This window comes from Rhinolophus sinicus, chromosome 16, assembly GCF_057876585.1.
Source record: "Rhinolophus sinicus isolate RSI-liver-muscle chromosome 16, RSI-T2T, whole genome shotgun sequence".
NCBI lineage: Eukaryota > Metazoa > Chordata > Mammalia > Chiroptera > Rhinolophidae > Rhinolophus > Rhinolophus sinicus.
Genome location: NC_142516.1, coordinates 52424184 through 52446850, shown reverse-complemented (window position 1 = coordinate 52446850; position 22667 = coordinate 52424184). Strand labels below are relative to the sequence as shown.

The 22667-nt window shown below is 34.7% G+C and overlaps 1 protein-coding gene across 4 annotated transcripts in view; it reads right to left on the bottom strand.

The window, feature by feature from the left end:
• Positions 1–12638: 12638 nt before the first annotated feature.
• JAK2 (Janus kinase 2) overlaps positions 12639–22667 on the bottom strand; it is a 90730-nt gene continuing 80701 nt past the window's right edge. For 2 of the 4 annotated variants that reach the window (XM_019729753.3, XM_019729761.3), the window contains exons 20-25: positions 20280–20469; positions 19572–19696; positions 19245–19417; positions 15890–16007; positions 14240–14353; positions 12639–13981 (exon numbers count right to left, since the gene is read on the bottom strand). In XM_019729753.3, coding sequence (XP_019585312.1) covers positions 13874–13981; positions 14240–14353; positions 15890–16007; positions 19245–19417; positions 19572–19696; positions 20280–20469 — 828 coding nt within the window. In that variant the 3' untranslated portion in view covers positions 12639–13873. Of the gene's footprint in view, positions 13982–14239; positions 14354–15889; positions 16008–18963; positions 19125–19244; positions 19418–19571; positions 19697–20279; positions 20470–22667 lie in introns of those variants that run through there. The other 2 variants (XM_074330468.2, XM_074330467.2) reach the window with 2 other exon arrangements.

The window sequence follows — 22667 nt, the reverse complement described above, 5'->3', positions numbered from 1 at the left end:
GTACTGATATAATTAATGTGACACTATTCTGGCTTGGACAGAGAAGAGTGCTGACCAAACTAGTGGTGTCAGCATCACCTGGCAACTTGTTAGAAATGCAATTCTAAGGTCCCATCCCAGATCTACTGAATCAGAAACTCTGGGTATGGGGCTCAGCTATCTGCATTTTTATAGGCCCTCCAGCTCATTCTGAAGTAGGTTAAAGGTCAAGAACCACCGTTAATAGATTCGCTATATGAATATTTTTAAAATCCTGCTATTTATGTGCTTGCATATCTCAATTCAATATACATGTTATGACACTAATTTTTTGGTGTTTTTTTCCACTTTATGTCCATATATGAAATACTTTAATGCTACAGATTAGAGCAAAACTTAATCCAAGGAATCCAAAGTGATATTCCTTCCTTCCACTTTTAATTAGTGAATAAGCATCATTTGAAATCTTTCTCTAGTTTCTTTCCAAAATATATACTGTAATGTTCTTTTCAATTAAATTTTTTATTCCTATTTGGCTCTGTTATTTCTTAGGACAAAGGTTCTTTTCTACATATATCTACATCATAGACAATTACAATGCATTAATAAATTGTTTGAAAAAAAATTTTTTTTACCAGTTCCCGATACAGTCTACATTGTTATTCTTTTTAAACATAGGGAACCACCTGTTTAGATACAAAATGATAGATTATATCATGGTTGAGTAGTGGAGTAAGCCTACTTGGCATCAGATGAAAATGCATCATTGAGAATTGCCTATGTGTAGGCCAGAATACTGTGATGAACTGAGCCAGTTTGAAGAATTATAGGTCTGTACTTGTAGTTTGTGAATAAAAATACAGTTTATCATCAAATATATGGTGATGGAAGGAGAACTGACTCTGGGTGGTGAACACACAATGGGATTTATAGATGATGTAATACAGAATTGTACACCTCAAATCTATGTAATTTTACTAACAATTGTCACCCCAATAAATTTTTAAAAATGCAGTTTATCAGTTTACTAATATGTACACATCAAAAGTCCAAATTAGAAAATCATAAGATTAACCAAGTGTGTTATTTGCGTAGCTATATACTTTCCTACACACTTTAATACTTTGTATTTAACATGTCCAAAAGGGAATTCTTCTAAACTCACCCCTACCTCATATAACTAAGTAGCTCAAACAACCATGTAGTCGCTCAAACCAAAATCTAAGACATATCCTTGATTTGTTCCTTTTTCTCACCCCTCTCATCCAATCTATCAGCAGCATACTTACATACTTGTTTCCATTTCTATCCCCATGTCTCTAGTCCAAGTTACAGATACTCTCAGGAAATGAATAGTGAATAAACCAGTTTGGCTAGATTGGAAAATTATTATTGATGAATAGCAGGAGGTAAATCTCGGTAAGGCAGTTTGGGACATGGTTTGGAGGTCTTGGAATTGACAGAATCCTAGTTTACAAGAGGAGCAGATGGAGTTATCCCTCTTAAGCATAATTCTTCTGAAAAGTGGTACTTTTTCAATTTAGAATATACTGACATAACAGTTGTTAAGATTACGATGAATGGATGCTAGTGAAAGCAGCATGAAAGTAATACATGGAGACAGGTGGGAAAGGTTGTCAAATGATGGTGTCTTTTTAAGAGTACTTTCTTCTTCTTCTTCAAGAAGAATAGGCCCTACTGCAGACTCCCTTCATTTTGATGTTAAAATCTGGCTCTGCCTCTGGTGACAGTCTGGGGTGTTGAACTTGATTCTAGGAAATGGGGAGAGGTAGAAAGCTTTTGAGCAAAAGAATGACATGGCTAAAACTGTACTATGGGAAGAATGGCCTGACAAGTGCAGGACTATTGAGAGAAGGTAGGAAGACTAATTAGGTTATAACAACAGTACAGGCATGAAATTATAAGGGGCTGCAAAAGAAGAGATTGATGGAGACAAAGAGGAGGAAGAATGGAAAGAGTACAACATATGAAAACAAGAATCAATGGTTTTTACTCAGGGGTTCTGAGCTCTGATGACTTCAGAGAATTGTGGTGTCATTATTATGACTAAGTACATAAGGAAGGGTGGCTGTTTTGTGGAGAAAATACAATGAGGTCTGCCTGAAATTTCTGAACTGATAGCTGTGAATAATGGTTATAGCTTAACTTGGTGTAATTCTTTGGGTCATTCACCATCATAAAACATGGTTTTGCAATCTTGGTTCTAGATTAACATTTCCCAGATTATTTACTTGATTCAAATATATTAAATATTGATTTGCTATATTATATGCATAACTGATACTGTTAGGTTTTACCTACCACTTATTTCCTCTGCTACAAATTCATCAGAAGTAACTTCCATTTAGAGATGTGCTACTACTTAATGTTGTTTTTTGTCCCCTAGATATTTGCAAGTTATCTTTGTAAAGCTTTTTAAAGATATATCCTATTCCCTTCTCAACTAAAAATCCCTTGAGGATCTGCACATTTCGGTTTACTAACAGTATTTAGCATAGTGCCTTGTTCACTGCCGCCTTGCAAAAAAGATTTGTTAAAAGATTAAATAAGGGGCTGGCCCGGTGGCCCAGGTGGTTGGAGTGTGAGCTGCTGTAGGCTACCATGTGCTGCCATGAATGGCCGGTGGCCAGTGTGAGTGGCCGGTAGCCATCGTGAGTGGCTGGCAGCTGGCTAGAGCTGCTGTGAGCTGCTGAGAGCAGCCGACTAACAACTGGTGACTGACTGCCTCAGCTGGGGCCGGGGGGTGGGGGGTACACAAGGCTCATAACACCAGCATGGGCCAGGGAGCTGTGTCCTACACAACTAGACTGAGAAACAATGGCTTGAACCGGAGTGGGGTGGGGGGAGGCGGAAGAAGGGGGGGAAGATTAAATAAGTAAAGTTCATGGTTTGTTTACAATTTAGGCCCATTTCTTCAAAAATAAGATAATTTAGCATGTTTTAGTGTAAAGAGCATCCACCCGAGTCAGAAGACCTGGGCTCTAATCTGGATTTTCTCTTGACCAGATCTGTGATGTAGGAAATTTAAGGTAACTTCTTTGGACTTAGCTTCCTCAACTATAAAATGAATGGTTTCAATTAAATCTCCGATCCTCTCTCTCACTCCAGTAATGCTTCACATGGCAAATATTATGGTGACTTTGGAAAACATAGTTCAGTTCCTCAAGCAACCAGCTATAAGTCTAGACTTAAGAGTGTCCAATTTAAATAATACTTCCTTATATTTTGGCAGAGTAGTCTTAGAGTCAAAGGTCACCCAATCCAAGCTTTTCTGCCAACTTTCTCTCATCATCCTTATATTGCTCCTTCATCAAAGGCTTTCTTTGTATTATCAAATTGTTCTGCACTTAAATTCTTTGGAGGTTAGGATGTAGTAATCCAACTAAAAATAAACCAAAATAATTTCCATTGGGAACTGAACTGAAATACATAAATAAATAAATAAATAAATAAATAAATAAATAGTTGGACCCTTTACACATAAAATGTAAAATATATTGCATTTTAATATATAAAAATTAAAATGGATAAAAAACCTGAACCTACGTAATAGGGGGTAAAATCTTCATGACATTGGATTTGACAATTCTTGTATATGATACCCAAAATAAAAATAAATAAATTGCAATACATCAAAGTTAAAAACTTTTGTGAAACACAGGACATAATCAACAAAGTAAAATGGCAATGCACAGAATGGGTGTATATATATATATATATATATATAATTTATAAATTATATATCTGATAATGGGTAAAAATCCAGAATATATAAAGAACTCCTATAACTTAATAAAAAAAACAACCGGAGACCCAAGATGGCAGAGTAGATAAACACTGTGCTTGCTTCCTTCCGTGAGCACATTAAAATTACAACTAAATTGTAGGTCAACCTGAAGAACCATCTGAAGTCTGGCTGAGCAGAAGTTTTATAACTAAGGATATAAAGCCTCCTTGAGACTGGCAGAAGGGGTGGAGATGTGGAAAAGGCTGGCCCTAAACCTCTGTGCAGCGATTGAGAACCAGGAGTGATATCTTGGCCATGGAGGTTCCCCCCAGAGAAGCGAGAGTCCCCAGCCCCACACTGGCCTCCCCACAGTACTGGTGCCAAGAAGAGGAGCCCCCCATCTGGCTGTGAAAAACAGTGGGGATTCTGACCATTCTGGTGGGATGGAAAGCTTTGGAAAACCCAGATGTCCTTTTAAACAGCCCGCACACAGACTCACTTGCTCAACCTTGGTCTCCAGCAGAGGGTCGGTGACTCGGGGAGCCTCAGAGATATATGGGGGACAGACTGAGGTGTGTGGCTTCGCAGCAAAGGCTGAAGGACAGTGGGCATTTTCCACATGGCATCTTCCTTTCAAGCAGATGGCAGGCGGATGCCATCTTTCCTGTGTTGAGCACGCCCCCTCCGGCCAAATCTGAATCTGATTGGCCTGGTGAGCTCCTTTGCTCTGCCCTGCTGACTCCCTGAGACCCTGCCCCATCCCCCTCGTCCAATACCAGAGGCACTTTCTCTGAGAGCAGCCAGCCCCACCTGTCCATAATGCACTTTCTTGAAAAACTACCGGAATCCGCATGATCCAGGCAAGCGGCAGCTGGCCTTGGTGTGCTCCGAGACTTTTGCTGAGTAGCTCCAGGCTCAGCACTGGTACCAAACTAGTCTACATCATTTCTTAAATTATATAAACATCTAACCACTATGCTGTATACCTGAAATTAATATAAGATTGTGAACTATAATCGAAAAATTTAAAAATGGGGAAAAAGGTGAAGGGGAATAAAAAGTGCAAGTTTCCAGGTATAAAACAAATAAGTCATCGGTATGTAACGTACAGCATGGAGAATATAGTCAATAATATTGTGATAGCGTGGTACGGTGTCAAATGGTTGCTGGACTAATTCATCATGGTGATCACTTCTTTAGGTATATAAAATGTTGAATAACTATGGTGTATACCTGAAATTAACATAATATTGTACGTTAGCTACATTTTTATAAAATCTTTTGTAAAACCCAATTTTAAAATGGGCAAAAGACTTAGACATTTCTCAAAAGTACAAAAAGGGGCAATAAATTGCACATTAAGAGATACTAAACATCAATAATCATTAGTGAAATGCAGATCAAAACCACAACGCTATACCATTTCACTCATTAGAATTAAAAATATAACTGCAGCATTTTTCAAAGATGAATACTTTGTATTCTGGGTAAATTTCATAGCAGACATGACCTTTATTTGGCATTGTTACTTTCTTTCCTTTTTCTCTGCAGAAATTTAATATTACTATACAGTAAATGACATGGTTTTAATATCAAAAGGTACTGTCTTTCTTATCTCCTTATAGAACCAAGAAGAAAAATTGTTAATATACTCATGTTATTATGCCATTGAGAGGATTATTATATCTTATTAACTTATTGTGAAATGTAAAAACCAAGCCAACAAAATGGTACTCGGGGATTCATCTCCACTGAAAAAGACCAAATTATTACATCTTTTAAGGAAAATCTTTAAGTTCTAGAAAGATTAATATTAGATGATTTTTTCAAAAGATTATGTCAACTAATTTTTCTCAGTTCAGATACACTATTTAGAATATTGACTTAAAGATCCAATACTCTCAGCTGTTCTGACACTGACATATCTACTCTCTCTTATTGAGGTCATTTCTGAGGTAGTGCTGGTTTGGCCCATGCCCATGTGGGTACAGGCTATAGGTGTTTCCTAAGTTTCTTTAAATTATCCCCCTTCTCTTACCACCCCCAATCCAAGGAGCTTTATAGGCATTCTCCCTTAATCTCCTCCACCATGAAAATTTAATACCACTTCATACTTATGTACTTTATGTATTTCTGTGCTTTACATATAGATTTTTCATCCCCCAACATCAATATCCATCCCTTTAGAGGTAATATCACCTCTGTAGGAAAATCATGCTCTGGAGAGAATATATGAAACTCTTAACTCTCACCCTAGGCCCAGGTCCAACATACCTTTCCTATGGGTCCTTTATATATGAGATTATCTGGGGCAACACCAAACTAGGTTCCCTGAAAACATGATTAGGGCTCATATCCTCAGAACTGCAGCAGAACTGAGTTTTAATTTCTTGTTTTTATCTGAATGTTTATTAAATAGGGAATTCTAAATTGATATATCGTCAGGATCACCTTCACATAACATTACCCAGGATCCCTTTGCCTATATCCATAATTGGCTTATCTACTCTTCTTTATTCTCAATATGTGAATGGGAGTTAGGATTTTATCAACATGCTTGAGGTGATGGCTTCACTACAACCATTAACACAATTACCTGGTGCAACTTGAAAGTTGTAGGTAGCTTGCATTGTCAGAATTGATAAGAGAGTGCAAATGTAGGAAGGTCTGTAGTGATACACAATGTAGGTAGTCTGTGTGCATTTTTTATTTTATTTTAGCATTTTTTTTTATTTTATTTAGAAAGGATAAAGGACTCTACTAAGAATTTGATCATTAAGTAGCTAAGTTGGAGCTATAAGAAAATGACCTAGAACCAAAATATTTTTGGCATTTGAGTTATGCATATTCTTACCTTCCACATTTATTATAGTAATCCTAAAATAAGAGAAACTCAAGATGTTAGAAAAATATTGCCATTAAATGGGAATTTAATATCAGATCTGACAGAAATTCAGAAATTCCATTTTCGCACCATCATATTCATTGTTCCTTAGATCTCAGATTTCCAAACCATTTTTAGGAAATAGATTGTTCTTTACAGTAGTCTCAATTTTTAGAAATTTCTTCTGTAGTTTTGGAAATACAATAAATGGGGCCCCCTTAAGGAATTGTAATGGTATACTCAGAGTTCTAGAATTCAACATTTAAAAAGCAAGTTCTAGAATTCAATTTCAGCATTAAAAAAACTCAGTTTTAATGTTCTTTGTCAACAATAACTTTACACATATTATCAAGAATTCCTATTCAACAGCTGCAATGCAGTGTTATAAAACGAATAACAGAAGAAAAAGAAGTGGTACTAGGACATTCATACTATCCTCAGAATTACTGGTAGAAACAAGGATTTAAAACATTTTTTAAAAGGAAGGAAAGAAAAAAAATGTTCTGGCAGGATTTGTGGGGAAATAGTGACTGTTACTTTGTTGTTAAAATACTTTCTGAACAGCAGTCAATAAGTGCTATCATTCAGCACAAATCGCTTCCGATTTGTCATTTAGCTCTGAGCCACCTGAAGCTCGCACATCAAGGGCTTAGACACCTTGGTTATGCAGATTAAAAGTACTGTGATCAGTATTAGAGAATTCGGCTATTTTTAAGAATCAGGATAAAGTCTGATTCTGCAAAAAACTGTTTTCTTCTCCAACCAAAAATTAAGATGTCTTAAATGTTACTAAGGATAGAAAAAAATTTTATACTGAAAATTTGGAATGTCTACATTCATTGTTACAGCAACCTTGAAAAACTCTTTTATGCAGAGGAAGAAAGTGTCATATGTGTATTTCAAGTAGTTGAAGTTGAAAAGAAAATTTCAAGTAGATATTTTCATAATTGAGTGCCTTGAGTGTTAGGCTTATCTTTCTCATTGTGTCCATTTTCTTTAGTATCTATGATTTCCTTGATCACTAATGTTTTTAATTTCAGTAAATAAATTCCAACTCACAATCTTATGCTACATGCTAATAGAAAATTCACACTGAGATTCATATATATTCCAAGCACTTGAAAGACCATAAACTTTTTCATTAAAAATACTCCCCACTTAATTGTCTTTTGTGTGAAAAGCACAACTAAACATTTTCATCTATGTATACAATTGTGCTTGAAAGGATAATTAATCAATAAATCTATTGCACGCTTTCATTTGTTTTCAGTACTTGCTGATATTGGATCATCTGCGACTGATAATGTGCCTTATCAGCTGACGCTGTCTTTATGACATCCTGCTAAATCACTGAAGAAATTTGAGATGCTCTAAATTAAATTACAGCTGCCAGACAGTGAGAGACAAGAATTGTTAACCAGTTAATAGCTGTAAACAGTAATATATAAACAGAGCCACTATAAAATGCCCATTGCACAGCGCCCACTAACACCTCATGGTTCTTTAATATCCTCAGCTGACTGTCCTCAGATCTATTCTTTAACTTGAACTTACCATTTTATTATAAAAACTTTTGCTGTTATATATCTTTGTTTTGCATAGCTCAAAGTTATAAAGACACCATTCTGATAGTGGTTGCTCAATGTTTTGAGATGATCGCTACAGCCTATGAGATGTCATATGAGAAACCTCAAGAAACTACAGATGTCTGTCCTTAAAGAGATAGGACGGTAAAAACCTTCCTCTGATCTGGTGTGCTTGTTGATAAAATGTGGCCTAAGGCTCCTCCTAAAAAGACACTTTACTTTCTGCATGGGCCGTGACATACCAGGAATGAGCCTTCTTAGATGAGGGACTGGGATGACAGATCCAAAACGAGCTACCTGACAATTGAAGACCAACGATGATTTTAATAACTGATTGGTGCTGCTTTCCAATAACTGATCAGCAATACTTTCAAGGAAAGATCCTGATCAAAAGGGGGGAATGTAAACAATAATATAAATGGAGCCACTTTCAAATGGAGCTGGAGCTGCCATGCCAGAGGAACTGCCTTGCACGTCTTATGCCTCAAATCTTTGCAATGTAAAAACAGGACAAAATAACCTTTGGACTGGGCCTAATGCAATATCATGTCCCAAAGAACTGTTTGCAAAAATAACAAGAAAGCAGTTGTTACGACTACTGGACTGATGACTACCTAACTTAAAATTTAAAACATTGTTTAGAATTAACACACAATGTGATATATAGATGATGTATTACAGAATTGTGCACTTGAAACCTATGTAATTTTACTAACCATTGTTACCCCAATAAATTTAATTAAAAAAACAGAATTAACATCACTATGTTATCAGCACCAATAGCTTTCTTCTATTGATGTAATTGTTCCCCTTCCCTTTCTCATAAATACCCATTGCCTTGTCTTCCAATCAGAACACTACGGGCTTCTGCCTAAATGAATCCCAAATAGCTATTCTTATTGATCTCAGTAAGTAAATGCTGCCTCTCACTTTACTGATCAAGTAAATGCTGCCTCTCACTTTGAAAGGTCTTTAAGTTAACATAGCTGTGTTCCAACTAACAAAAGACTGCTCACGTTCCTGGATGGATGTTGGAGCTTTGAATCAACCTCCAGCCCCCTATTAGCCAACTGCTAGACACCACCACGTCCTACATATACATAAACTGTCCGGATTGTTGCCTGTAACCAATCAAACGATGTAAACATTTCTTCCTTACAGACTGTGCGCCTATCGTAGAACTGCCCCTGGTTCACCCTCTCCCACTCCCCTTATCTGTGACCAAGGTCAATTCTTTCAAAGCAACTTACATCTTTCTTCCCCAAAACACAATGTGTGAAAGTGCCCATCAACTCCGGGACGGCAGACATGTTTATCTTTTCTACTTAGCCCTGCTGATGGTGGTTTAAACTTCCTGCCCCAGGACCTGGGTCCTTTCCTGGCTAGCACATGGCTCAAGAAACCCTTTCTTTTAGAAAAGCTTGACCATTCAAGTTTTGTTTGTTTAACTCCATCTTTTTCTTACCACCTTGCACTATTTATTATTTATCAAAAGTCAGATCTGAAAGCTATGATTCTGTCTGTTCACATTGCTCAAAGCTGACTGACTTGACCCCAAGAAATATTTATAGGAGTGCTTCCTACTACAGATATTAAAATCAAAACTATTCACAAAATCTAAGACTATGGATGACTGGAACAGGGACTCTTAGAGTTCTTTTAACCATCTCATTTTATAAATCTAGTTGTGTTAAAAAACAAACAAACCGATGTTAAGCAATTCCTATGCAAAAAAAGGCTTTATAATGGATCATGTACTATAAGCCCTGACAGTTGGGTTTTCTTTTCTGTAATGCAAATATCTGACTTACATTTTGATTGCTGATGCATCCACTTCAAAGCGGTTATCTCCAATAAACACATTGCCAGCCATAAGACTAGAAGAAGAACCAGTCTACCTCCCTCCACTAAGGCTCCTTTGTTTCTGAGATCTTGGTTAATTTCAGTAACTGACCATTTGAACCACTTGTTTTTTCATTTTCCTATACTTTAAATTCCTGCTGTTATGTTTTAAATTCACCAATAAAGAGTCCACAAAACCCTAGGCCCCCACCCTTGACCACAACAAAAAAACCCCAGGCCCCTGTACTCTCTCTCTTTCTCGACCTCCGACTTCACTGTGTGGCCCCAGGTCTGCTACATAATTTCCAGGTCCTATAAGTAATGAACCTTTATTATTTTTTCTCCAAAGTTTCCTGATAGTTATTCCTCAACTGCATCTTGCAGTCATAATAACTACAAGGATGGTTCAACCACAGCATTAGTTATTGATAGGCTGAGACTACCAGCACACAAAACATATCATTAACAACTTTTAAAACCATATTAATAAAGATTGGTATTTCAATTGGAGACAAGGCTTTTCCTTATACATCTGTAAGATTTAAAAAATGAACCTTATTTAGGGCTTGCACCAATTAAGCAATGCCATCTAGTATAAGCACAACAGAAATTAATTTCTTAATCTAAAGAAGAACATATTGTAATAAAGTAAAACAATTAAATATTTTAATATTTAGGTATAGAATGTACAGTTTACTAAGAATTTGATCATATGAAAAGTTAAAGGCTATATGATATACATATTGTATAAATGTGATTAATGTGAAAGTTTTAGAATTCTCTTCTTTTGATGTCATTCTGAAATCTCTCTAATGTTACTGTTAGCATCATGAAACACTTAGCAGTTAGTTGTCTTGAAATTAAGTACCACTAACCCAAATCTGGGAGTAAACACAACGCAAAGTATTTTCTGATATACATACTCTGATTTTTTTTCTTAAATAGAATGAAGTTTATCTCATATAATCTAGTCTTTTGGTTGGGTAATCCTGCTGACTTATACTTACTCTTATTATTTATTGTAATATAGTAAACTGAAAGATCTTTAGAAAGTTATACTAGAAAATTAGAGAAAATTTCATGAGAAATAATTTAAATGCCAGAAACCAGAGTGGATACAGCAATGTTCATAAAGAGCATGCAGTAGTTGAGAACAATCTTAGGAAGCATTTCTTTAAAAAAATCTAAAGATAATTTACTATTATAAAAGGCTTTTTTTTGCATATTCCTAAACCACTGTATGTACACCACTTCCTTGGTTAGGTGACAGTACAAAAGAAAATAACTTCTGAATATTTATTACATCAATATTTCAATTTTGTGAGAACATGCTAAAGGCACAAAAAAGAAAATAACACAGTCTCAATAAACTGCCCACATAATGCCACCCCATGGAGAATGGTTCCCCAGGTATAGAACTGTAGGTATTTCCTAATGTCTACTCCATAATAAAACTGTTCAAATAAAATGGAAATATCGGAAGTTATAGTTGTGATAAAAATTTCACTTCACTTTATAGCAGAAATCTTGGGTTGTAAAAAAGCACTCTTTCACAGCAAATTATAATGCTACTGGAAGCATATATATAAATAACATTAAAAAGTGACTATTTCCCAAAGCAGCCATGGATATAGGGAATTATTTATATAAAGACTGTATAACTTAATATACTAGAATATTTACAGATTTTGAGAATTCTAAGAAAATCTTTACCCTCATTTCTGAAGAATATTACTTTGAAGAAACATTTTGGTATTAGTTGGTACAATAATTATCTGTTTCTTCTGCAGAAAAAACTAAACAGGGTTAATTTCTTTTTATGTTTGGTCACAATCAAAATGTAAAACATCACTAACCCTTAATGAATAGTAATTCACTTGAAAATAGAATTTTACAATAATTAGAGTGGGAGTAGTTATCCCACTCTAAACACTTAAGAATGTTTATATGGGATTTTTTTCTTAAAACTGAAACATTAAAAATATTTTTAAAAAGAAACCTAGTTAACATTTGCTTTTAAAAACAAAAAAAATGTTTTAGACCTTTAAGAATCTACCTTTAAGTATTTAAGTTTTAGTACAAAAATCTAAAATCAAGCATATCATGTGATATGCTTTTAATTTGAAAAGCAGCAGAACGGAAGATCTTTAACTGCATTATATTTACAAATCCTTGAGGAGTCTTCGCAAATTAAATAAAAATTATATTTAGCTTTCACCAAAATATCTACTAGAAATCTTTAAAAATCTAGTATACTATCATTTTAGATGATTTTTGCAGTCACTAACTACTAAGATGCTTTAAAGATCACGTAAAAAGCACTTTTTGTCCTTACATCAGTCCAACCGAAAAATCTCTAACTGTATGTGAGAGGCATTTTTTCTTATGTAATTTGCATTTTAAAACCAGCTGCAAAAAATAGAAAAATAATCAAAAGTCTTAACTACAAGTTTAAAAAAAATAGCACATAACACTGAAAATAAAGAAACTATTTTCTTTTTAACCAAAATACTAAGTACTTTAAACTTCGTATAAATAAAACAATAAACCCCATCATATTTTACGTATGGTGTCTAAAATGGAGTAGCACTAAAACAAATGAAGACAACAATAAACAACCTTTTTACTTCATTGAAAATATGTACACTCTCATTTTTCTTAAAAGGCATACATTATGAATTTTCTACTGGCATTCTTGAATAAAATAAGTATACTTTTCCGCCAATTTATTCTCATTTCTTCCTTGTATATAAGAATCTCCAACAAAAGGAAATTTCTTCTGTAACTGCAACAGAGATTTCTGAAATCCCTAAAATACAGTCTTTAGAAAAAAAAAATTCCTAACTCACTATGCATTTTAATAAGTTTATATATTTAAAAACAATATTATTTTATGGCTTACACTTAATTTAATGCATGTCTATAGGTCCCAGGGATTGAAGAATCTCACTGGCAGCCAACAGCTCAAGGGATGACAATATCCCTACATTCGTAATCTCAAAATTTTAAAAGAAAACTATTCACCATAGTCTTAGAAAAACTTGGAGATAGTTCTATTTAAAAAAACATACCACAAACAGAAACAAGGGAGACAAATAAGAAAATAGATTGTGTTACAGCTTTGTAAACTTGTTCCATTTCAAAATGTATTTTTTAGAGTCAGGGAGATTTCCTAAACAAATAAAACTAAATATTTGTTCCCTTTTCTTTGAAAAATATTTACAATACATAGAGCTGCAAGCTAAAAGTGTATACCTGTTTATATTGCTGGCCAATGATACAGATGAACAAGGACACAAAGGTGCTTATTCAATTATCTGAGCATCTTAATTTGTTTGTATCGTGAAGTTACTGTAGATCAACTATAAAAAAGTTAGAAAACACTATTAATGAATACCGGCCCTTGTGTAAAACATCACACAAGATACCAAGGTAGCATACATTCACTGTGGTAAAAACTGTACATATGTATTCTGTGCATCTTTAACATTGCAAAACTTATATTACAAGCTTTTCATTTCTCAAAATTCTTAGTTGAAAAATGTCTATTATTTTTCTTTCGCCAAAGAAAGATGATGTTAACTGACTGATCAGGTTCATGAAACTTTTTACAAAATTCTTTGCTAAGGACTTTTCATCAATTTCTTTTTCTGGTGCCTTCATGAAGAAAAACTCACTCAACTTTGAAAGTTTTCAGCAGATATTTCCACATCATTGCTGGCTAGCATCATAATATACATAACAATAATATATGTAATAATAGTCCACAGCAATATGAAATAAAAAACTTTGTTCTCTAATTCTGTTTTGGTCTCAGAGTGAAGTTCATTTCTTTCATCCAGCCATATTGTCCCTTATCTGATCAACTCGAAGAGCTAGGTGTCTGAAAGAGGGGCGTTGATTTACATTATTGTTCCAGCATTCTGTCATGATCACATAAATCTATACAAGAGAAAATAAACCAAAATTACAATAAATACAAAGTGCCATCTTTTAATTGGTAGAAGACATGAATTTGAACTCCCACTTAATTTTCCTATACAGGTATATTGCATGGCTATGGCTAGATCCACAGTCATGTGATTATGTTATTTATCTAAAAGGTCATCAATTAAATTTCATAAAGTGACCTGAAATTCTTGTTTAAAAAGGAAAAGAAAATGCATGATTACTGTGAATAAAAAATTTTTTTTTTGTTACCTCATCTGGGCATCCATCTGGTCTTGGTAATCTTCCATTATTCTTTAGGAGTTCTATCAAATGAAACACAATCATCTGCCCTTGTTTGTCATTGCCAATCATACGCATGAACTCCTGAAACACAAACCCACTTTTCAATGAGATTTTTTGGGTACTTTTAATTTGAAGCAGAATTCTTTATCAACTTCTTCAGTAAATGGGAAAATTCTGTATATGTATGTTTTCTTCTATGTTTGAGACTTTTAAAAACCAGATTTTTTAAGGATCAAAAACTTCCTCTCAGTCATATTTCAGAAAAGATTGTTAAATGTGGAACTTCTGTAGTGACATTTCCATAACTGTAACATAGTCAACACAAATTCCCTGAGAAGGGCCCAAAACAAGTGAACTAAAAACATAATCACATTTTTTTGTTGTTATTGTTCTAACGTGTCATATTACATTGCAGCTGAAATAAAAACTTGAATGTAAAAGACGACATAATAAAAAGAAAATGCAGGATGTTTATTTAAGCCTAAATTCAATGGAGAGAAAACGTTCATATGTTAAGAAGTCATAAAATTAAAGTCTGAGAAAAATATTTACAACATATTATTTATTTAAATATAGAGAGCTCTTTTAAACTGGTAAGAAAAATTGTCAACATAGAAACGGACGAAGCACATGAGGAGACAATGCAGACACACACACACCCCAAACACCCAATAAATATGTTTTTAATCACAATAATAAGAGAAATGCAAATTAAAATCAAACAGATACAACTTCTCTCCTATCAATTTGGCAAAACTGCATAAAAATGTAGTAATAGAGTCAAATGATGAAATGTGCACACCCTATGCACTAATGAGAATGTAATCTGGTATAGCTTTTCTGGAAAGCATTTTGAAATAATCAAAAACCTTTAAAAGAGTTCATAACCTTTCATCTATAAGTATACTTTTATTCTAAGGTGATAATCAGATAAACATAAATATCTATGTATAAGGGTGTACACTATGTTCATTGAAGTGTTACTTAAGAGACTGAAAAATGGAAAATAATTGTCCAGAAATTATAGCCTTATGATGAAATGCTACCCATAAGTTAGAAGTCATATTTGCAGTAAATCTTTACTAATATAAGAATATATCCATGCTACAATACTTAATGAAAATGCAGGATAGCAAGCTGTATAGTAGAACCTTTGTTTCATAAAAGAAATATTTTTAATAAAATTTCACTTTTATATATAAAATTAAAAGAAGCCTGGAAGAAAGTATACCACAATATTAGTTATCTCTGAGAATTTGAATTAGAGATGATTTGTATTTCCTTTTTATACTTTCTTATATTAAAAAAAAAAAATTCTACAATGAACAAGAAAAAAATTACTTTGAAAGGTTTAACTTTTGCAATAATTCGTAGAATGAATGAGTTTATTGGATTTATAAGAATAACGTTAATAGAATATACTAAATAGTACTCAATCCGACCCTTTTAAAAATTCAAATTAATTTAATGAATACATTTAGAGTTATTTTATTGGATGCTATCTTACAAATAAGAAATAAGAGGCTCTAAAATGAGCCTTAAGCTTACTACCATTGTTTGGAAAAAGCTTTTCTCATGTTAAAAGAAAAGTTGAAACTAAATAAAAACCACACTGACCGCTGGTGGACTTTTACTCTTCTCAATATATGTAAAAAGTTCATACAGAACCACTCCAAAGCTCCAAACATCTGAGGCCACGGAAAACCTGCTCTCTGTCAGTGATTCTGGAGCATACCTGTAATATATGAAAGCATTTAAAAGACAGTTACGTGATTTGCCGACTCTTACAGTTACCTACAAATCACTGGATTTAAAAAAGCAAGGTGTACAGGAAAGAGTTAACATAGCAGGCTTGAGGCTGCCATCCTCAAAAGGGCTGCTTGCAATGTTGACACTTGATTGGTACCTGTGAACTTAGATTTTAGGAGGGTCTCCACAATTCCCTAAATGGTAAGAGTGACTCACTGTGTTGAAAATGTGGTTTGTGCTGAACACCTGCTTCTTTGAGAGTCTGGAATTTTGGTATCTGCCAGGCAGAGTCTCAATAAAAACTTTGGGCACTGAGTTTCTAATGAGCTTCCTTGGTAGACATTTCCCATGTGTTGTCACAATTTACTGCTGGGGAAATTACGTGTGTCCCATAGGACTTTACTGGGAGAGGACCCTTAGAAACTGGTGCTTGTTTTCCTCCAGGCTTTGCCCCAGACTCGCTTTCCCTTTGTTGATTTTGCTTTGTATCCTTTCCCTGTAATGAATCATAGCCATTATTCTGAGTCTTATGAGTCCTTCTAGTGAATCATCAAACCTGAGGGTGGTCTTGGGAACCTCCAACACACAAAGATAACTAAAATCCAAATAAATTTACTTTTGTCTCTATAGGAAAGACCAGGATTAACTCAAAGTACTTTCCAAAAACTGAAATATAAGGAGCTCTTTGCAAGTTAAGCTTTCAATGAATTCAGATAAGTATCCCAGAAGGGTAAAATGGCTTCTAAACTAGAGCAAGACTTGAATCTATTAGCATAAAAAAGAAAGAGCCTGTTAATCAGAGGGGAGTGATTATGAGAGGAAGCACAGAGAACCGAAAATCATGGGGAGAAATGGTACCATCATCTACTTAAGTATCAATACTATCCAAAGGAGAATTTTGGCCAATGGATTGTGAGTACTGTGGTTACATCGCCAAGTTCATCCTTATTGTAGAGGACGGCAGCAGAAATCTGTTTTAGACTGATGAGATTAAAAATATGAATTACGTAAAGTTAATCTAGCCTTCAAAATATAGTTTAAATTTACTCACTTCCACAAATCCTTCTCTGACTACTCAAGGTCTTAATGACCTCATGCTACTGAATTTTTATACTAGAAGTTCATACTACACAATTAACCATGTAATGCTATATTCTTTTTATGTTTAGGTTTTTAAAAAACTTTACATATTTGTTATTTTTAAATGAATGTTAGTTTTATTCCACAAATGGAATATAATCTCGAAGACAGAGTTACACCCCCCAACCACTGCAAAATATTCTCTTCCTTTGGTTTTCATGAAGGCACTCTTCGCAATTTCCCCCTCAATTCCAAGACTACTTTTCTCTCTCCCATCAATTATGAAAGGATAAATACAAATAAAAAATAATTTTTCCTGCTGAAAATGAGGGAAAACACTCTTCCTCCTTTTTTCTTAAATAAGACCTACCCAGACAATCAGCTCTAATGTGTCTTTTGGAGCAAAAAAATTAATATAAGACCTGGTCTTATTTTACTATATCTGTTTTGAAACCAATGCCCTAGATTCCTGCAAAAGTTGTCTAATTAGCCTTCTCTCTGCTGTTAGCCTCTCCTTAATACAGTGTATTCTGTATATCAGTAATTTTCAAACCTTTTGGTCAAAGGCCCCCTGATGTACTCTTAAAAATGATTGAAGTCCCCAAACAGCTTTTGTTTATGTGGATTATATCTACCAATATTTACCATCTTAGATATTAAAACTAAGGAAATGTAAAAGTGTTTAGTAATTCATTAAAATAACAATAAACCCAGCACGTTAACACAACACCTTTATGAACAATAACTATTTTCCAAATAAGAAAAAATTTTGTGAGAAGCACTTTTTACATTTTTGCAAGTTTCTTTAATCTTTTGTTTAATAGAAGACTATAAGATTATAGGCTATGGAAAATTCCACTATCTACTCATGAAAAAATGAGAGTGGAAAAGGCAAAGAATATCTTAGTATTACTATGAAAATACTTTTGACATCAGACTCCCTAAAGGAGGTACCAGAGTTCACCACACTTTGAGAACTTCTGTTCACGAAAAGTAGAGCTATCTTCCTAAATTATGAATCTCACCGTCATTCCCCTGGATAAAGCCTCTAATCTCCCACATACATACTGTCTACTGAATAAAGTCTGAACTCATTAACATGGTGCACATGGCTCAATACCATTCCAGCCCCAATTACTCCCTGTTTGTTTTGTAATTATGCCATTCACTTGCAAGGCCCTGATCCTCGTCTTCTCCTCCTCATGGAATGCCCTTCCTCTTGTCTATCCAGTAAACTTTTTTTAAAAATGTAACTATCACTTTATTTCTTCTTATTTTCTTTTTATTATCACTTTATTCTTTTTATTAGTTGACATATAATATTACATGAGTTTCAGGTGTCTAACAGGTATTCAACATTTATATACTTTACAAAGTAACCACTGTGATAAATCTAGTAACCACCTGTTGCCATACAAAAGTATTACGATACGATTGACTATATTCCTTATGCTGTACATTACGTCCCTGTTGACTTATTTATTTTAAAACTGGAAGTTTGTGCCTCTTATTCCCTTTCACCTTTTTCACCCATCATCTTACCCCCCACCCCTCTAAGGTATTATGCTAAGTGAAAGAAGTCAGACAGAGAAAGACAAATACTATGACTTCACTTGATATAATGTAGGATCTAAAAAACCTTGATCTTGAACGAGCTATTTAACCTGTCTACAATTCAGTTCCTTCATGCTTAAGATGAGGTAACAACACATATTCCGCAAGGGTTGTTATGAGGATTGAGATAATCCATGAAATGCATTTAAGCCCAATGTAGGCATGATAAATTTTTGCTATTATTGTAAATATATAAATGACAAACTATTAATAATAAAAATAAAGTTGAAGTTTATGATCTAAAATTTCATTTAAGGCCGGCCTGGTGGCTCAGGCGGTTAGAGCTCCATGCTCCTAACTCCGAAGGCTGCAGGTTCGATTCCCACATGGGCCAGTGGGCTCTCAACCACAAGGTTGCCAGTTCAATTCCTCGAGTCCCGCAAGGGATGGTGGGCAGCGCCCCCTGCAACTAAGATTGAACACGGCACCTTGAGCTGAGCTGCCGCTGAAAAAATATTAAAAAAATAAAAAATAAAAAATAAAATTTCATTTAAAGAAAATTCATTTTATTGTGCTAAAATACACTCACCAGAATATGGGACTTTCACCAGGTTCTTTCACTTTGTAGTATTCTTTGTCTTGTGGCAATACTTTGGTTAGCCCAAAATCTCCAATTTTAACTCTGTTTTCATTCTCCACCAATATATTCCTTGTTGCCAGATCCCTGTGGATATATCTTTTTGTACCAAGATATTCCATACCCTATGGATAAAATAACATTTTTCTTTCAGCATAAACGATTTACATGGTCTTACCCACATATACTCCATTCATTATCTAAAAAAAAAAAAAAACAATTTCTTAACAATTACTTCAACACACTTTCTTCATCTACAACAAACAGAATATTAGGTACCTTGCATATTTGAGATGTGTACTGCAGAAGTTTTTTATGATCTATCCGTTCTTTATGCTTTTGAAGATAGTCTCGTAAACTCCCATATGGTAAATATTCCATAATTAATCTTAGATTGCGCCGGCCTTTTAACGTACAAATGAGAACATAATGTTTTACTTTGCCATATTTTACTGATGAAATGTTAGAAAACAACCATATACAAATGACTTAAAGATATATAAAATCTGACTCTAAATGACATTTGACTATAAATTAAAGGTGATATAGTAGTTAAGAACACGGGCCTTTTTAAATCAAAAAGTTTTGAAAAGAAGCTTTAAAAATAGTTGTGTCTACCTTTATGCTAACCAAAATAAGCTGATGAGAAATCTTTCTTTCTCCTCATCTTACATTGAACAAAAAGCATCTAATTTCCAAAATAATATTTTTAACGAAAATGTAAGAAAGACAATTTTTTTTCTTTAAAAATGATATCTACTTGGTAAGCCTAAGCAGGAATGATAACCACCCATCCTTAGTGAAGAGAATGTTTAACCAACTCGCCAAAGACTTCCTGTAACTATCGCCCACCATGACCAAGCACAGTCTCCAGTCTGCTCTCTCTGGGCACTGGGATAAGTCCACCTTGAGACAGGATATGTTTCTATTATCCAGGATGCCAGTGACATACTTTGAGTTCAAACTAGGTTTCAACGGGCAACATACCAGCACTGTAGCACACTCCCTTGTACTTTACAATGTTGTCATGCTGCAGGGATTTAAGGATTTCAATTTCCCTTTCGAAGTCTCTGAGGTGTTCTTCGGTACTGTGCTGGAGCTTTTTCACAGCCACCACCTCCCCAGTATTGTCTTGTAGAGGGTCATACCGGCACATCTCCACACTCCCAAAATTACCCTAAACAACATAGCACATTCGGGTAAGTTTTCTACACAAATCCTAACAAACTTTAATAATATAGGCAATTCTAATTAGAATTAACAGACATCTCTAAGCTTACATTGGGCAACTTTCAGAACAAAAAAAGAGAAATATTTCAACAGGTGAATCTATGCATTTAATTTCTTCAAAAGGAATTACAAGCTGAAATATAAACAACTTCAAGAAAGCATTTAAACACAAATCATGAACATTAATTATTAAGAACATTAATTATCCAAAGGACATGCCAGGGAATTCCTAAATTTCTATCACTAACTTCCAGGAAGCACTTTGCTTCTTCACAATACACCCTTTGATATCACTGTCAGTGAGTAAGGGTCTGTTACGGAATGAATGTGCATGTCATTCCCAAATTCATAGGAGTAAAGCCCTAACCCCCAATGTGAAATGTATTTGAAAACAGGGCCCGTGAAAAGCAATAAAGGATAATTGAGGTCACAGGGTGAGCCTTAATCTGATAGGGTGGGGCCTTTACAGAAGAGGAAGAAACACCAGAGCTCTCTGTCACGTGAGGACCCAACAAGATGGCCATAGGCAAGCCAACGAGACAGCCCTCATTAGCGACTGAACCCTGCCAGAGCCTTGATCTCGGGCTTTCCAGCCACCAGAACTATGAGAAATAAATATCTGTTCTTTAAGCCACCCAGGCTATGGTAGTTTGTCATGGCATCCTGAGCAGACTCATACAAGGTCTGATTTATTTGCTCAGGAAAGTAAATTTTTAGCCTATAAGGATGTTCCTACCTTTTTTTTTTTTTTTAAAGGTCAGTCTTTTAAAAAAATCTATTCTCTTTTTACTTAAGACTTATTATCTACACAGAATTAATACACTGATATATAACATTTTAAATTAAGTTTTGAGCATTAATCAAATTAGTTTAATTTGGGTATTATTGCATTCTTAAAGAACAAAACAACATAGTCCTTGAGCTACAAGATTCTAAGTGACTATATTTTCAGTTATACATTTGAAATCAGTTTTTTAAAAACCTAGACCATGGTGTAGCTCAGAGTTAAATCTCTAATTACATAGGCCAGTGCGATGTGCCGTCACTCCTGTGATTGGGTTATAAAAAGACCCTGGCGTCCACCCTGGGTGTTTGCTTTCAGCTGCTATGTTGTGAGGCAGCCCTGGGGGGGAGGCCCAGGTGAGAAAGCTTGCAAGCAGATATTCTGAGGCCTGTCACTAGCCACACTGTGTAAGCTTGGAAGTAAACCTTCCGCTAATCAAGCCTTCAGATGAGACTGCCAGGTCTGGCTGACATCCATTAAGTTGCTCCCAGAACCCTGATTCACCTAAACTAGGTGATAATAAATGTTTGTTGTTTTCAGTTAAGTTTTAGGGTAATCTGTTATACAATAGATGACTAATACACCCAAATACCTAGACCTTTTTATTTTGGGCCATTGCTACACCCCTTGAAACATTCCCAAGAATATTTTACAAACAAGAAACAACAGCAAAGTATTAATATAGCTAAGCTAACACGTTTTGTAACTCCCAATGTTTAGCTCTACTAAAGATGGGTCAGAACATTTAGCTTCGATTCAAGGCCTAAGTGAGGCCTTCATAACGCATCAATGCCAAAATCTAATTCATAAGGTCACATGGTACAGAACAATATACTAGCAAACTTTGGGGAAGAAAGAGAGCTTACCACTATGATTAGACCTTCTAAGCCTTTCTTACTCTTTCGTAAAATGCATAGGCTAAGTATGATTATGTGGTCTTTCATCAGACAGAAACTGTCTGTTAGCGAACATGGCCTAGTCAACATCTGGACTCTGAACTAATAATCAGATAATTTCTCACTGAGATGCCTAAAAAAGGGAGTGAGTAGAAAGGGTTAATTGTTCCTTTCTCCATTTCAAAACTAAACCACCCTTAATTAAGAAAGAGTCCCACGGTCAAATCAATTGGGGAAATACTGTCTAACTGATCATCCTCTTGAATGCATATTACATGTCAGAGGTTGTGAGAAATCCTTCAATAAAGACAGTTGTTTAATATACTTCTCCAACATCTGGCAACAAATCTTTCTTTTACAAACATTCCTTAAAATTTTGTGAAATGTAAACTTTAGAGAATCTCTAAAATCTTTGTTACTAAATAAAATATTCTATGATTATACTTTAACTATTTTTAAAACTTC